General features: G+C 41.0%; 1 protein-coding gene across 5 annotated transcripts in view; it reads right to left on the bottom strand.

Moving 5' to 3' along the window:
- Nucleotides 1-18,416, bottom strand: part of SAMHD1 (SAM and HD domain containing deoxynucleoside triphosphate triphosphohydrolase 1) — a 67,375-nt gene extending 48,959 nt beyond the window's left edge. For all 5 annotated transcript variants that reach the window (XM_086331946.1, XM_086331947.1, XM_086331945.1 and 2 more), the window contains exons 1-4: nt 18,176-18,416; nt 14,230-14,281; nt 6,798-6,849; nt 442-602 (exon numbers count right to left, since the gene is read on the bottom strand). In XM_086331946.1, the coding sequence (XP_086188072.1) occupies nt 442-602; nt 6,798-6,849; nt 14,230-14,281; nt 18,176-18,383 (473 nt within the window). In that variant the 5' untranslated portion in view covers nt 18,384-18,416. The remainder of the gene's footprint in view (nt 1-441; nt 603-6,797; nt 6,850-14,229; nt 14,282-18,175) is intronic.
- Between the last annotated feature and the right edge of the window lie 84 nt (nt 18,417-18,500).

The following is an 18,500-nucleotide window of genomic DNA, read 5'->3' as shown; positions in this document are numbered from 1 at the left end:
TTGTGAAGAAGGAAAAAGAAATTTGTGCTAGTTTCAATGATATACCTCAAACTGTGAAAGCTACAGCTATGGTGTGTGGTAAGTGCTTAGTTAAGATGAAAAAGGCATTAAATTTATACAACAAGGTATTCAGAAAGAGAGGGAGAAACTACGTTCACATAACTTTTTAAAAAAAATTTAAATTAATCACATAACTTTTAACTCATTGTATTCTTCTTACCCTAAAGTGAAAGTGAAGTCGCTCACTTATGTCTGACTCTTTGCAACCCCACGAACTGTAACCTACCAGGCTCCTCCATCCATGGAATTTTCCAGGCAAGAATACTAGAGTGGGTTGCCACTTCCTTCTCCAGGGGATCTTCCTAACCCGGGGATGGAACCCAGGTCTCCCACATTACAGGCAGACGCTTTACCATCTGAGTCAACAGGGAGGCTTCTTACCCTAGACTGTGCTCAAATCGATTGTGTGAAGCTCCTGGAAAAACATAGTAACCGCCTCCCAACTGCTTGATGTATCGCAGGCGCTGAAATTGTGGTGTGTCGATGATTCGCATGAGGAGAGGGTGAAATTCAATGTGGCCATGGATAGGATCATTGATCACCTAGAAAATTATGTTTAAGTTAATGTGAGCAAGAAATCATTACCCCATCTAAAATTTTTGTCCACTCATTCCGATCTACAGTGTGAAGTTAAAGCTATTTGCTTTCAAGTAAGAATACTACTACGGGAAATGACAAGGTATGAAAATCTTAACTTTATTTAGGAATCACTATCAGACAGATCAAGTGTATTGGACCTGGGTACACTTTATTTCTTAATGGATTCTAATAACAGAAGGGTAAAGATTTCAACCTTTCTGTTACGTATATGATTTCATCCGCCTTTAGTAGAGTCTAATGGCTTATACGATCTGAATGAGTGTGTTAAATGAATGTGTTTAACTTGAATACAGGACTAACTTACTACTCGGCTTTGTTACCCCGGCTTTCTTTTGATTTCCATTTGCATGAAACACTTTTTCATTCCTTCACTTTCAGTCGGTGTTTCTTTAGGTCTGAAGTGAGTCTTCTGGCAGTCTATATGTGGGTCTTGTTCTTGTACTCATTCATCCACTTCATGTCTTGTGATTGGAGCATTTAGTCCATTTATATGTAAAATAATTATTCATAGGTATGTACTTATTGCCATTTTGTTCATTGTTTAGGGATTGTTTTTGTAGCTTTTGATCCTTTCTTCTTTTGTCCTCTTCCCTTGTGATTTGATGATTATCTTTAATGTTATGTTTGGATTCCTTTCTCTTTTTGTGTGTGTATATCTATTATAGTTTGTGCTTACTGGAAGGTTTATATATAGCAATATATATATTTATATATGTGTGTATATATATACATACATGTGTTTATACATACATACATATACATACATACATATATATATATATATATATGTTGGTTGTTTGGTCACTCTGTCATGTCTGACTCTTTGCCACCCCATGGACTACAGCATGCCAGGCTTCCCTGTCCTTCACCATCTTCTGGAACTTGCTCAAACTCATATATACCCCCACACACACATGATTATTTTAAGTTGCTGATCTCTTCATTTCAAATGAATTTTAACAAACTTCTATTTATTCCCCTTTTCCCATTAGTACTATTTTTTAAAATTATTTATTTATTTGATTGCCTTGGGTCTTAGTCGAGGCACACAAGATCTATACTGCATCATGTGGAATCTTCCATTCCAGTGCACAGACTCTCGAGCTGTGGTGCAAGGGCTCATGTAGTTATGGCATGCAGGCCTACCTGCTCTGTGACATGTGGGATCTGTAATTCCCTGACCAGGGATCAAACCCAAGTTTCCTGCACTATAAGGAAGATTCTTATCCACTGGACCACCAGGGAAGACCCCCTTGAGTACTGTTTCTGGTATTATATTTTACCTCTTTTTGTTTTGCGTATCCCTTCACTACTTACTATAGATATAGATGATTCTGGTTTTTGTCTTTTAACTGGTTTTATATGTGGCTGTTTGAATACCTTCACTGTATATTTGGCTTTACCAATGCGCTTTTCCTTTCATAAGTGCCTTTATTTAGCATTTCTTGTAAAGCTGGTTTGGTGGTAATGAACTTTTTTTAGCTTTTGTTTATCTGTAAAACTTGATCTATCTAATTTTACTGAGAACTTGCCAGGTAGGTTCTTGGTTTTAACTTCTTCCCTTCATCACTTTACTCTACCACTCCCTTCTGGTCTGCAGATTTTCTGTTGAAAAGTCAGCTAATAGTCTATGGGAGATTCATTATATAAACTTGCTGCTAGCCTCTGACTGCTTTTAATATTCTCTCTTTATTTTTAATTTTTGCCATTTTAATTATAGTATGTCTTGATGTGTTCCTCTTTGGGTTGGGCCTATTTGGGGCTCTCCTTGTTTCCTGGACTTGGACGTCTATTTCCTCTTCCAGGTTGGGCAAGTTTTCAGCTATTATGTCTTCAAATATGTTCTCTACTCCTTTCTCTCTCTTTTCTCCTTCTGGGACCCCTAGAATGTGAATGCCTGAGGTTCTCTCAGAGGTCTTTTAAACTGTTCTCATTTTTGTTTTCCTTTCTTTTTCTGTTTTGCTTTCACTCTTGTCTTCTAGCTGGTTGATCTCCTCTGTATGACTTCGTCAACTATTGATTCCTCCTAGTGTATTTTTTATGTCAGTTACAGTATTCTTCATCTCTGCTTGATTCTTCCCTATTTTTCTATTTGTTAAAAAATTTCTAACATTTTGCTCTGTAAATCCATTCTTTTCCCAAGTTTTTGATCATCTTTACCATTACCTTGAACTCTTTATCAGGTAGATTATCTGTCTCTACTTCACTTAGTTCTTTTGTGGTTCTGTTTCTTAGTTTGGAATATAGTCCTCTGTTGTCTCATTTGGTCTAACTTGTGGATTTTATTTCTATGTATCTGATAGGTTGGTTATGTTTCCTGACTTTGGAGAAGTGGCCTTTTGTGGGAGATGTCCTGTGTGTCCCAGCATCTCACACTCCTCTGGTCATCAGAGCTATATGCTTCAGGGGTGCCCCCAGTGTGGGTCCTTCTACTGTGGTGGGCTGAGTATCGTGGGTAGTGTGGTAGGTGTGGCCTGCTCCCCAATTAGGTTGGTTGCCAGGGCCTGCCTTGTGTGGAGACTCCCAGCCACTGGTTGGCAGGGCCAGATCACAAGGTAGCTGGCTGCAGAACCCCAGAGCATCCTGGGGCTAGTGCTGGCTCACTGGTGGGCAGAGCCAGGCTCTGAGATGACAGGCTGTGAGGCGGGGTTCCTGGGTTTGGTGCTGGCCTGCTGGTGAGTGGGGATGAATTCCATAGTGGCTGGCTGAGGAGTCCAAAGTGCCTCAGAGCTTGTGTTGGCTTGCTAATGAGTGAGTCCAGGGCCTGGGGGGTCCCAGGGCTGTTGTCAGCCTGCTGGTGGGCAGGGCCAGGCTCAGGGGGCATTCCAGGCTAGTGCTAGCTCACTGGTGGGTGTAGCTGGTCCCAAGGTCTCTGGATACAGGGTCCTTGGTGTCCTGAAGCTGATGTCAGCCTGCTGATGGGTGGGCCTGAATCCCAGGACCACTGGCTGTGGCACCCAAGGTGTCCCAAAGCTGGAGCTAGCCTGCTGTAAGGCAGGGCCAGGAGGTAGGGCCCCAGGACTGCTGCTGGGCTGCTAATGTGTTGGTTGGGTCCTGACAGGGTAGGCTGTGGGGCTGCAGTGGTCTTGGGGCCTGTGTCTGCCCTCTGGTGTGTGGGAGGATCGGGGTCCAGGAGATCCTGGGACTGGTGCCCACCCACCAGTGAGTAATGCTGGGTCCTGGAGTTAGTGCCTGCTATGTCAAATACTGTACTTCATCTTCACTATTATATAATTTCTGGCTTCAGAGGCAAACTGAACTAAATTTAGCATGGAAAACCAACTCAAGAATAGAGGTTATAATCCTGGGCTAGGCAATGGTTTCTTAGATATGATAGCAAAAGTGTAAGAAACAAAAGCAAAAATAGATACAGTGAACTACATCCAAATTTAAAACTTTCATGCTCCAAAGAACACTATTAAGAAAGTAAAAAGATAGGGAATCCCTTGGTAATCCAGTGGTTAGGAGTCCAAACTTCCATTGCTGGGGGCCCAGGTTCAACCCCTGGTTGGAGAACTATGATCCTACAAGCTCCTCAACATGCCCTAAATAAATAAAAATAAAAAGATAATCCAGAAGATGAGAGAAAATAGTTGCACAGTGTATCAAATATCAGGGTCTTATATCCTGAATATATAAAGAACTCATAATTTGAATAGATTGTGGTGATGACTATGAAATTTCTAAGAAACAATGACTCATATATTTAAAATGAACGAATAAAAGAATGCATATATGTGTATAACTGAGTCACTTTGCTGTATAGCAGAGATTAGCACAACATTGTAAATCAACTACATCTCGATAAAAAATAAAAATGAAAAAATAAACAGTGAATTGTAAGGTATGTGAGTTCTATCTCACTAAAGCTGTTTTTATTTAAAAAGAAATAAAGGTAGATGTCAAATTAGGGTAGAAATCAATTTTTTGTTCAACTGTACTGCTGATGGAACCAAGGTCAAAAAGGTATCAATTTCATTACTAGACAGTGACTCACTGACTCAAGCACTTAGTAGCTTTAAGAACTATTTTCAGTGACTATAGTTCATACATGAGGTTAAACAATTTTGCTTTCCATGAAAAATAGAAAAATAAATAAAAGGGAATAAATGAAACTACTGACTTGAAAATTACTTTGAAAAGATTTTTTGCAGCAAATTGTGAAAAAGTGACCTCAGATTATCTGAGATGATCTCAACTAATGAAGAAAACTCATCTTATCTCTGCCCTGCCTGAAGAGACCACCCAAGCTGCAGCTATTGAGGAGGGACACAAGAGAATGGAGGACAGTAACTGTCTTCCAACTGCAGGACGAAATATTTAGATATCATCTTTGGAAGTGATCCTTCTATTTACTTCTTTATGAAAATGAAGTATTTTAATAATAGGTAACTTTTTCAAAAAAGGGCTGGAATTAAATAAATTTACTCTAAGAATCACTACTTCATCTCTAAAAGGATGTTATTGTGGAATTGAAGCAAATTTTCAAATGTGATTTTCAATGGAAAATAAGCAGACTAATTTGTAGAAGTAAAATGGTCATAGGATCTAAGATAACTCAGTGCATATAATACCTCTGACGAAAAATACAAATGGTGACTTGGTAAAAGGAGAATGACAACCCTGTCCCCTCTTCCAGATCTGAAACTAAGTTTCCTTACCCTATAGATGTCAAAGGGTAAGCAATGTTGTACATTTCTTATCACTAACCAATCAAGAAATATGTTTCCTTTTTAAAAAAAAAAAATTTCTTTAATTATGGTATTAGAACTATGCTGAAGAGCTTGTGAAAAATGCACATTCCTAGGTATCTAAAGTAAGTTCCCATAATCAGAATTTCTGAGATGGGAGCTAGGCAGTTGATTGCTTTTTAAAATGATTCTTGGGACACTAAGTCTGAAAAACACGGCTTTTAAAATGTCTGGAAGGGGCTGGGGGATGAAAAATAAACAACTAATTTTTAGGCCTATACCTACTCTTTGACCCATCATTTGATAAAAATGTTTACCAAAACTGATTAAGTAATGTTAATGTAAAAGTTATTCTAGGGTTTCCCTGGTGGCTCAGTGGTAAAGAATCTGCCTGCCAATGCAGGAGACATGGGTTCTATCCCTGGTCTGGGAAGATCCCACATACTGTAGCTAAGCCTGTGCACCACAACTACTGAGCCTGTGCTCTGGAGTCTGGGAGCTGGAACTACTGAGCCCACGTGCCACAACTACTAAAGCCCGAGTGCTCCAGAGCCCATGGTCTGCAACAGCAGGAACCACGACAATGAGAAGCCTGTGTACCACAGCAAAGAATAGCTGTAACTAGAGAAAGCCCATGTACAGCAACAAAGACCCAGATAGCAAAAAAGAAAAAACTGTTATTCTATGACTAAGGGTAGGGCTATATGTGTTGGTATGAATATCTCTCAAAAATACAACATTAGAAGGCTACTTACTGTGAATGAAATTCCATGTATATAATGTCGCTAAGAGTCAGACATGACTGAGTTACTTCACTTTCACCTTTCACTTGTATGCATTGGAGAAGGAAATGGCAACCCACTCCAGTGTTCTTGCCTGAAAATCCCAGGGATGGGGAGCCTGGTGGGCTGCTGTCTATGGGGTCGCACAGAGTCAGACATGACTGAAGTGACTTAGCAGCAGCAGTGTTTAAAAACAACATGTAAAACAGTACTATACACTGTTTATGGATATATACATGTAGTAAAAAATCCAAAAACCATTGAAGAAAATGATTAAACACCAAGTTCAGGATGGTGCTTACTCTTGGAGAAAAAAGGATGGAAACAGAATTCAAGAGGGATACAAAGGAGGCCTTCTATTGTTTCTAATATTTTGTTCTAGAAATGAAAGACCTGAAGCAAATTAAGCAAAATGTTAAAATCTGACAAGCTCGGCAGTAGCCTATGTATACTTTCTATGTGCTTAAAATATTTTAGCTTTTCTTGACTTATATACTCTATGGTTATTTTAGAAAATGCAGAAAGTTTAGGAAAGTAATAACCCATTACTCTCAATCCAATTACTGAAAAGAGCTTTCTTTCCATTCTTTTAAAAATGACCTCTACATAACTGAATTATATCACTTTATGTTAAAAAATAATAATAAACTCAGATTTCTCTTACCTTCATTGTATCTTGGATACAATTAAGCAGCTTCATTTTCTTCCCATAGGAACTAAAATTATAACAGGATAAGCAAATCTGTCATTATTTGCTTAATAATAATCCTGGAATATATAATCAACTTTAGATTGTTAGAATAGAAGTCAGATTAAAAGGACAATTAATAATTCAAACATGCTCCTCCCTAGAAACCCTCTCCTACCTTTTCTTTTGAGACATGAGACTTTTGCCCTTAATCCTCCTTTCTTGGTAAATTCAGATTTCAACACTTCCCATATCTGCATCACTGAATGTTCAATATACACTTCAAACTTACTTAAACCTAACCAATGCCAACATCTACCCTAATGATCCTAAAATTTGCTTGATTTACGTAAGTGAAATCTCAAGATAGCCAGGTCTCTTTGAAGTAGAGTACAGTGATAATGAAAAATGATTTTGGCATCAGGCGGAACTGGCTCACATCTTCTCATGGAATCTACATGACCTTGAAAAAGTCACTTAACCTTTTTTGGTATATTGATATTCTCATCTATAGCACAGAGATAATACTATTAATATCTCCCTCACAGGGCTGCAGAGGGATTAAACAGTGTGTTCACCACTGAGGTTACAACAGACTCAGTCCCTGCCCTCAAGAACTACAGAATTTTAATTATGATTACAGGTGTTATAGAAATTACTATTGATGTCCAAGTGAATATCTGTCCCATCAGCAGTGTTTCAAGTATAAGAATCTAGAAGTTTATTAGTGTAACCCTGTGGTGAGTATGTAAACAAAGTCATCTACCTAAATGGGCAAAGATGTCACATCTACGAAAACTACATTTTTTTGACAATCTGAGTCTCTGTCATATCAAAGTAACTTTCAAAGAGATATAATTGTCGCTTATGTCAATTAAGAAGTATCTAGGATACAATGAAAGGAAATGCAGAATAATACAAAACTTCTTGGCAGGGGTGGTGATCAGTCACAAGATCATGAATGAAAAAAAAAAAAAAACAAGATCATGAATAGACTTTTAAAATTCACTATAGTGACGAGTTTCAAAGGTCCAAGTTTGACTTATGAGTACAGGTATGACTTAAGCATGAATCAAATATTTATGGTTTTAGCTTCATTTATACCTCCCTATCTTCCTCTATCAGTAATTACTCATAATACTAAAATTCTGAGAAAGAATAGGAATTTAACAGCTCAAAATCCTGTAGTTAATTTTCCTGCTTCATTTACACTTATTAATTAGTCTCCATTTACACTTACTAAATGGTCTAGGCATGTCAGCCTGATACCTGGCTGAAGCAGAAGGCAAGGGGTTAGGTTTCATCAATCCGCTAGCTAATCAGACTGAAATGTAAATCGTTTGTTGCTGCTGCTGCTGCTGCTGCTAAGTCACTTCAGTCGTGTCCGACTCTGTGTGACCCCATAGACGGCAGCCCACCAGGCTCCCCTGTCCCTGGAATTCTCTAGGCAAGAACACTGGAGTGGGTTGCCATTTCCTTCTCCAATGCATGAAAGTGAAAAGTCAAAGTGAAGTTGCTCAGTCGTGTCCGACCCTCAGCGACCCCATGGACTGCAGCCTACCAGGCTCCTCCGTCCATGGGATTTTCCAGGCAGGAGTACTGGAGTGGGATGCCATTGCCTTCTCCAAATTGTTTGCTAAAAGTACTTAAATAGACTTGGAACCAGGAGAACTATAATTGACCTCTATGTTGTACCCTGAAACTCAGGGTAACTACAGAATTTAAGAATAATTTTCCTAAAATGTATAGAAGCATCATTACAGCTGATAAACCATTAAAGCAGCATGCTTTGTGTTTACTATTCCCCTCTCCTCAGCTGTTTGACGTAACAAGCACAGAAAAAGGCCAGGCCCAAGAAGTACTTAAAGGCAGAGCTATAACTGACAAAGGTTAAGCACTGTTGCACAGCACAGCATAACCAAGAATCACAGCATAAAACAATACCAAACCTAAACCAACCTCACTGCCTAGTCTTTCCCTCAACTGATATGCAGTATTCATTACTTAATTAGAACTCAAAAAGAAGCTGCTGCTAAGCTGCTAAGTCGCTTCAGTCGTGTCCAACTGTGCAACCCCATAGACGGCAGCCCATCAGGCTCCCCCGTCCCTGGGATTCTCCAGGCAAGAACACTGGAGTGGGTTGCTATTTCCTTCTCCAATGCATGAAAGTGAAAAGTCAAAGTGAAGTCACTCAGTCCTGTCTGACTCTTAACAACCCCATGGACTACAGCCTACCAGGCTCCTCAGCCCATGGGATTTTCCAGGCAAAAGTACTGGAGTGGGGTGCCATTGCCTTCTCCACAAAAAGAAGCTACCGTATTCATATAGAAATCATGAGGAGGTGACCAAAATGCGTGAAGGGGGTTCAAGAGGTACAAACTTGCAGCTATAAAATAAGTCATGGGTGTGTAATGAACATTATGATGACTATAGTCAATTAATATTGCAGTACATGTTTCAAAGTTGCCAAATGATAAAATACATTTTCTATTCTAAGGCAAGGCAAGAAAATTTAAGTATAACCTGTTCCCTGCTTGTGCTGGGCCCTCTCTAATGTGCAGTGTGTATCTGGATTACATATTAACCAGACTTCTTCAAAGGTGAGAATGCTGGCCTGAGTGTAAAAAAAAAAATGCTGTTTTTCCTTCTGATGTAAACAATGTAACTCGTTAGAAGACGAATTTTTCCTTTCCTAACCCTGTAAAGGTCATGGTGACACATTACTCCTATGTGCAGATCTGGAGTATGAATCTCTGGTGAACTGTATGTAAAATTTCAGTGCGTCACTTTGATGTACCATCTGTTATCTCAAAAATGTACATGACTGTCTTTGACTTCTAACAGACAGAACATTCCTCAGAGTTTTCTAAAAGGCTGTCTCCTGGGTTATAATCTTCAGGTTGGCTCAAATAAAATTCTCTATTTCTCCTTTATATGGAATTCTAATTTTTTGTTGACTGGTGAGAGTAAACTTTTGTTGTTTTTTCGGTGTTGGTTTTTTCCTTGCGCAGCTTTCAGAATCTTAAGTTCTTCAACCAGGGACTGAACCTGTGCCCTCGACAGTGAGAGTGCGGGGTCCTGATCACTGGATTGCCAGGGAATTCCAAAGAAAGTAAATCTTAAAATTTCTCATCATAGGAAAAAAAATTTCTTTGTAACTTTGTATGGTGACAGAGGGTAACTAGACTTACTATGGTGATCACTTTTCTTTTCTTTTACTTTTCAATATATACAAATACTGAATCATTACATTATACATTTGAAATGACTATAATATTACATGTCAATTATACCTCAATAAAATTTTAATTAAAAAAATTACTGATTAAAGTATATTAAAAAGCCACCCAAAACCTGGAAATGTCTTTGTTTTGGCAAAAGTTATGATAAAGTAAATAGTTTTGTTTTTTGGCTACTCTGTTTGCTGAGCATGTTTTCTCTAGTTGTGGGGGCTACTCATAGTTGTGGTGCGAAGGCTTCTCACTGCAATAGCTTCTCTTGTTGCATCTCCTGAGCTCTAGAGCACAGGCTCAATAGTTACGGCACATGGGTTTAGTTGTTCCAAGGCACATGGCATCTTTCCAGACCAGGGATCCAGTCTGTGTCCCCTGCAGTGGCAGGCAGATTCTTAACCACTGGACCACCATGGAAGTCCCCAAATAAATACTTTAAACAAAGATTTGGGCCAGGATAGACTACAAGAAGATTTTATTTCTGTATTTCATCATTTCTGAAATGTAATGTTTCTTACAACTGATGTATACATTTATGTGACAATGTTTGTTATTAATATTTTTTTAGAAAAACCTTTTACAATCATCAATTAATCATGAGGAAATACAGGAGTACTTGTCTAAACTGATTTCCCCATAGAAAGGAGAGCCTACGACAAGAGCCTGCATACAGGTAATTTATTTTGGGATGTGAATCCTGGGAAATGGAGTGGAGGGTTAGGAAAGGTAAAACAGGAAACAAGGGGAAAATACTTAATCAGTTGCATTGGTACTAATGTGAACAACTTCAGCTGATCCCAGTGGGATCCTCAAAGGTAGCTCTGAGCAGGAGAACTTTGTCAAAATGGAAATATTCTATATCTGCCCTGTCCAAAATGGTAACGACCAGTCATAAATTGTTACTGAGCACCTGAAGTATGACTAGTGGAGGTGATGGAATTCCAGTTGAGCTATTTCAAATCCTAAAAGATGATGCTGTCAAAGTGCTGCACTCAATATGCCAGCAAATCCGGAAAACTCAGCAGTGGCCACAGGACTGGAAAAGGTCAGTTTTCATTCCAATCCCTAAGAAAGGCAATGCCAAAGAATGCTCAAACTACCGCACAATTGCACTCATCTCACATGCTACCAAAGTAATGCTCAAAATTCTTCAAGCCAGGTGTCAACAATACATGAACCGTGAACTTTCAGTTGTTCAAGCTGGTTTTCGAAATGGCAGAGGAACCAGAGATCAAGTTGCCAACATCCGCTGGATCATCGAAAAAGCAAGAGAGTTCCAGAAAAACATCTATTTCTGCTTTATTGACTACACCAAAGCCTTTGACTGTGTGGATCACAATAAACTGTGGGAAATTCTGAAAGAGATGGGAATACCAGACCACCTGACCTGCCTCTTGAGAAACCTATATGCAGGTCAGGAAGCAACAGTTAGAACTGGACATGGAACAGACTGGTTCCAAATAGGAAAAGGAGTACATCAAGGCTGTATATTGTCACCCTGCTTATTTAACTTATATGCAGAGTACATCATGAGCAACGCTAGGCTGGAGGAAGCACAAGCTGGAATCAAGATTGCTGGGAGAAATATCAATAACCTCAGATATGCAGATGACACCACCCTTATGGCAGAAAGGGAAGAACTAAAGAGCCTCTTGATGAAAGTGAAAGAGGAGAGCGAAAAAGTTGGCTTAAAGCTTAAATTCAGAAAACTAAGATCATGGCATCCGGTCCCATCACTTCATGGCAAATAGACGGAGAAACAGTGGAAACAGGGGCAGACTTTATATTTTGGGGCTCCAAAATCACTGCAGATGGTAACTGCAGCAATGAAATTAAAAGATGCTTACTCCTTGGAAGGAAAGTTATGACCAACCTAGACAGCATATTAAAAAGCAGAGACGTTACTTTGTCAACAAAGGTCCGTCTAGTCAAGGCTATGGTGTTTCCAGTAGTCATGTATGGATGTAAGAGCTGGACTATAAAGAAAGCTGAGGGCCGAAGAATTGATGCTGAAGGAGGAAACAGACAGAACAGGCTCCATCTTAAAAGTAGGACTCCATGTTGGACCAGACTGTGGACTTTGAGCTATATGCCCAGTACATATGGAAACGACACAGCAACTGGAAAACCAGACCCCCCGGATGGAAGAACCCCAGGGCTCATACCTAGACTCTCCATTGCCTAAAAGAATACCCTAATTATCTGTGTAACCAAATAGAATCATAAATTCTATTATGCTTATTGGGGTATGACCACAGGCCTACTGATAATTGTCCACTGTTAACTACCTAGGCTTAGGGCATATGAATCACGGGTTACCTTTGATTGTATCTTTCTCTTCCTTTGTTCAGACTAGTTTCAGGGAATTTGGGGAGGTGGGTTTGGGCACTTACACTTAGGGTATATAAGGTTTTCACAAAAACTGGTTGGGGTCCTTGGCTAAGAGGAGACTCTGCCGTGGGCCCACCAGTGCAATCTGCACTTCACTATCTGCATTGTCCTTCTGAGTGAGTTTGTTTCCCAGAACACATGGCTATAACAATGCTTTTGAACTGTGGTGTTGGAGAAGACTCTTGAGAGTCCCTTGGACTGCAAGGAGATCCAACCAGTCCATCCTAAAGGAAACCAGTCCTGAATGTTCATTGGAAGGACTGATGTTGAAGCTGAAACTCCAATACTTTGGCCACCTGATAGGAACAGCTGACTCATTTGAAAAGACCCTGATGCTGGGAAAGATTGAGGGCAGGAGAAGAAGGGGACGACAGAGGACGAAATGATTGGATAGCATCACCGACTCAACGGACATGAGTTATGCGTCAACTCCGGGAGTTGGTGATGGACAGGGAGACCTGGCGTGCTGCAGTCCATGGGGTCACAAAGAGTCGAACACAGCTGAGTGAATGAACTGAAATGAACTGTGACTCAGTGTAACTGAGAAATTAAAATTTCCATTTTAATTAATTTTAACACATAGCTAGCGGCTGCTGTATAGAAAAACACAGTTATAAGGAGTCCTGCAGAACCCACGTCAGAGTTAAGAGATGGACACAAAAAGACGTGATATATAGTGTCCCTTTTGGAATTTGTACTATTTTGTTAACTCATGTGTCCCAAGTTCTTGGAAGAATGCCTAACACATAATGGTCCTCCACAAATATTTGCTGAATAAATCAATAGTATTTGGATCCACAAACTACACGTTTCCCTTTTAAAGCAAAACTCTACTAGAAAAATCCATTCAGTTCAAATAGTAGGCAACTACTATACCTAAGAAATAGGTAGTAAGAGGGAATTTGGAGGAATGAAGTCTGTTAAAAGTCCTAAAGTGATCTCTTCCCTCAATCTACTTCCCTTACCAACTACTAAGCAGCAATGCACAAAGTAACTCAAGTATAATCCTTTGTTTTGATTCTTTGCTTACTGTTCCCACAAACAACACTTAACTAAGTGGAATTCCAGAAAAAAGACAGTATTTTACTACTGTTGCCAATTCCAATAGAAATAAAGTCTCTATTTAAGGAATATTTAGATATTGGATCCTCAACCTAGATCTTTAAAGCAGACCTAGATCTAGATCCTGGAATCTCCAGTCATACATACAGACCTCAACCTATACATATAACTTATGAAGGGCTTATCATGTGCTAATTACTTTACACACATTGTCACACAGGTATCCATTTCACAGGTGCAGAAACTGAAGGGTTAAATAAATTGTCCCATATCATTCAAATGAAAAATGCCAAACTTCTTTGGACAGTGTCTTTAACACCAAGGAAGCATTTCAGTCTTAAGACACCTTTAGAAAAAACCTAGAAATACGTTCAAGATAGGACTGCATTTTGCTTGCTAATGTTTTTTCCTATCAGTTCTACATTTTCTGATGTGAATAATTCAATTATTCTGAACTTGAGAGTAAAAAGTTGGTCACTACAAACTTCATGAAGGTTTGTCAGCAAAAATTTTTAAACAGGAATCATTAGTAATACTAAACACAGGATTTGCACAGCAAAAACAAAAACAACTGTTAAACAGCAGGCATGGTATTCTGTTTTAAAACCCTACAAATTTAAAATGAGGACAGTTAATACTAATGATCTTGGGCTTTGTCTTTCAAATGTGAATCAAAAGGTCTTAAGTGTGCTTGGATACAATGTGAATTTTATCATTCTCACCTTATTCCAAGATCTTCAGGAAAGGGCAGTAACGAACCTGACATTCTCTTCTCTATGGAAGAAAACAGAGAAAAAATAAATGATTTCAATATTTACAGCATTTGCTTTTTCATTTCTTTCAGTTTGGATCCATCAGAATTTACTCAGATCAAGATTTTTAGAGCATCCAGTATGTTGCAGTGAAAAGGACAATGAGTTTTTCTCTTTCCCTTTCCTGAGAACAAATATAAAGGAATAGTGAGCAGGTCTCAACATTCCTAGTTTTTTTCACTTTGCTCCTAATTCTGAATGTCTGAATTTGCTTTTCTGCCCCCTAACTCTGCAGGAGCTACACTTCTCACCTATTTTCTTTTGACTCTATGCTAAATACATCCCCGTATCTGGTGTTTACCCTTACAACACCCTTCACCTTGTAGTTACATATCAGAAAGAAGGCCACAGAGCCACTGAACTGCCAGACTCAATCACTGGGTTACTAATGCCAGCTTATGATTGTCTTTGAAACAATACAAGAGGAAGAAATCAAGATCCTATCACCTTTATTCCTCATCACTGACTCCTGACTGCAAGCCCTTGCTTTACATAAGCCCCCAGACTCCTCGTGGAGCGGGGGTGGGGTGGGGGCACAGTTCTGCAGGCAGGAGCCTACTGTGTTCCCCTCTCCGCCAGCTGAGAATAAAAGCCACTTTTCTATTTCCTCCAAACTCTGTTTCCATATTTTTCATTCAGCTTCAGTAGGCAGAGAAGGCCAAGATTTCAGCTGGCAACAAGTACTGGCAACAAGGTACTTCCCAGGTGACAAAGTGGTAAAGAATCCTCCTGCCAAGAGATGGAGGTTCAATCCTTGGGTCAGGAAGATCCCTTGGAGTAGGAAATGGAGACCCACTTTTGTGTTCTTGCCTGGAAAATTCCATGGAGCCAGCTCAGGGTCACATAGTGTGGATGCTGAACACTCAGGACTCAGCACCTCCCACGTGGGTTTGTTGGTGGGAGGGCAAAGGTGACTCTGGGCCCCCAAGTTTACAGCCAACCTTGCCCTTACAAGGCTAGGGTGAGTTAGATCAAAGCATGAACGTTCAGGTGTCAGGTGAGCAGGGCCTGGTCCAGTAGAAAATTTCTATTTTTTTGCTCTTTATAACTAGTGGTTAGAAGAATAATTCTTGAATATATTTCTCTGGACACTGTACAAATATTTCTATAAATTTTTACAAGTGAAATTCCCTGTAAGCAAAAGGTATTTCCAAACTGTCCAGGGTTAAACAAATTGATACTTTCATCAACTTTATTAGATTACCCATTTCTATTATCAATCTTTAAATATCTTTTTCTGTGTTTACAAGCTGGTTGTCAACTGTTTGTTCTTGTGTTTTGCTCATTTTCCTACTGGGGTGTTTTTTTCCTTGCTCTTAGCTGACTTTATAACTTTGGATATGTTCTCTTTTCTTTTCTTATTGGTTTATTTGTTCCTGTATTGCTGAGGGAAATTCAGCGTATTTTGATGAGAATACTTGTTAAGATATAGCTGGGATGAATTCTGGAGTTCAAAGACCTAATCTTAAAATCCAACTCTGTTTTTTTCTAGTTGTGTGACCTTTGAATCTCAAATATACCATGTTAAAAAACATGGATCACAGCTTCTAAATTCCTGTAAATCATATTCCAAAATGAGGAAAGGGACCCAGCACTTTGTGCTTAGTTTGTCAAATAAAAATTAATCTGTACACAAGTTACTGTGTATAAAACAACAAGTTCCTACTGTATAGCACAGGGAACTACATTCTATATGTGTATATATGGCTTCCCAGGTAGCACTAGTGGTAAAGAACCCGCCTACCAATACAGGAGACATAAGAGATGCAGGTTCAATCACTGTGCTGGGAAGATTGCACGGCAACCCACTCCAGTATTCTTGCCTGGAGAATCCCATGGACAGAGGAGCTTGGCAGGCTACTGTCCATAGGGTTGCAAAAAGTCAGACCCGACTGAAGCCATGCACACATGCATGCATATATACATAAATGTATATATATATACATACTTCTCAGGTGTATATATATACATCTCAAGTGTATATATATATATACACACATACTTCCCAGGTGGCGCTAGTGGTAAAGATTCCACCTGCCAATGCAGGAGACACAAGAGATGCAGGTTTGATCCCTGGGTGGAGAAGATCCCCTGGAATAGGAAATGGCAACCCATTCCAGTGTTCGTGCATCCTTAGACAGAGAAGCCTGGAGCGCTACAGTTTATAGGGTCACAAAGAGACACAAATGATCATAGCATACACACACACATTTGTATAACTGAATCATTCTGATGTACACCAGAAACTAACACAACATTGTAAATTAACCATACTTCAATTTTTAAAAAAATCTGAACTTAGGGACAGACTTTAATTAATGAGAAAAATTATTTGCAATAGGGAGAATGCTTTGATCTCAGAAATCTGCAAGTGGCTCAAAAAAAAGATTTTTTTTTTTAATAGGATAAAGAAGGGACAAGCAGAGATAACCAGAACCTTTGGAGGAGAAGTGACCTCAGTCTAACAAGACATTGTCTGGCTGTAGTTAGGTGCAACATCCATCAAGCTATTCTTAAGACTTGAACCACTGAAGATCCTCCCACCCTAGTCCCCAGCCTAAGCAAACAGGGCTCCACCCTCAAACTGCAAAAGTTTTCTGAATTTGCAAATCACACCCACTTTCCTATTGAACACTTCAGAGGGTAAAGCAGAGGTTAAGCTTCACATCGCTTACAGGAAGCTCAGTAGATTTCAAGTGGATGGATGTTTGAACTTGAGCCAATAAAGTTGCTTAAAATTCATAACCTACAAGCCAAATTGCAAGCTCCTGGGAGTTCAAAGGTCAACTGAGCCACTCTAGAGTTTAGAGTTAGCGAGGGAAACTGCTTTTGGATAACAAAACATGATCTTCACCAAGCTCTGCAAGTACAGGCACCAAGCACGTAGAGTCCTACCGGGATGGTACGGTAGGCGATGAGGATTAAGAGATTAACAAAAATTTTCTTTCCCCGTTAGAAAAACTCCCGGTTGGGAGGGGAGCGGAGGAAACACAAACTTTCAAGCACTCAGAGAGTGTGTGCTAAGTTGCTTCCGTCGTGCCCGATATTTTCCGACCCCATGGACTGCAGCCCGCCAGGCTCCTCTGTCCATGGGGATTCTGCAGGCACGAATACTGGAGTAGGTTGCCATGCCCTCCTCCAGGGGAATCTTTCCGACTCCCCAGAGATGGAACCTGCGTCTCATTTTAATAAGTCTCCTGCATTGGCTGGCGGGTTCTTTACCATTAGCGCCACCTGGGCAGCCCCTTCGAGCATCCCCATATAATCTAACGCGGCTAGTGTTCATGCAGCTGCATCAGCAGAGGGGTGTCCTGAACCTGGTGAACATGAGTGACAGCAACCCTCCCACTTAGGTTCTTCTAAAAAAAAGGGACCCGAGACTCGCCTCTCCGGCGCCGGGTTGTTAAGTTCCTGAAGAAGCCCACCAGAGTTAGACCAGCTGCTCCCTCTTTCTCCTCCAGGGTCCCAACCCCCAAAGTCCGCCCCCTGCCTACGGGTCCCCAACCCCAGACGCCCCATTTCTCCTTCCTCTCCATCTCAGGTCATCCCTCCTGGGCGCCGCCGCCACAGGTCCATCCTTTCGGATGCCTCCCACGTGTCAAGTCTGCCCTTCCCTTCCCTCGGGTCCCCTTCTCCGGGGGCTCGCCGCCTCAGGTTTTCGCTCTCCGCCTCAGGTCATTCCCTCCTCGGCGCCGCCGCCTCAGTCCACCCCTTCGGGTGCCTCCCGCGTCCGGTCTCCCTTGGCCGCTCTGGCCCCTCTTAGAGGCCCCCGCCTCAGGGCGCCCTCTTCTCAGGCCCGGCTGTCCCGGGCACGGGTCGCCAGCCCCGCGGCCCCTCAGCAACCCAGCTATGATACCTCGGCAGCGTTTCAGCAGTTCCGAATCGCTGAAGCCACAGCGCCTTAGGAAGGACCACACCTGCTCCGGGCCCCAGGTTCGGTAGTCCGGGTCGAGATCGTGGCTCGGGGACGTCTCTGCGTCTGCGGGAGAGGAGTCTGGCGGCGTTCTTGGGCTGCCATCGCGCCGGGGCCGCTTGGGGGTGTTCTGGGAGTCGGCACTCTGCATGGTTACGCACACACAGCTCGCCTCAGCACACTCAAGAACCCCGGCGCCCGACCCGCGCGCAAGCGCACTCGCAGCTCGGCGCCGGCCGCGAGTCCGCTTAATACTGCCAGGCTGCAG

The sequence above is a fragment of the Bos grunniens genome, chromosome 13 (genome assembly GCF_055505025.1).
Source record: "Bos grunniens cultivar Pamir isolate PY7600 chromosome 13, Bosgru_T2T1.0, whole genome shotgun sequence".
Lineage (NCBI taxonomy): Eukaryota > Metazoa > Chordata > Mammalia > Artiodactyla > Bovidae > Bos > Bos grunniens.
This window is presented reverse-complemented; position numbering and strand designations above follow the sequence as displayed.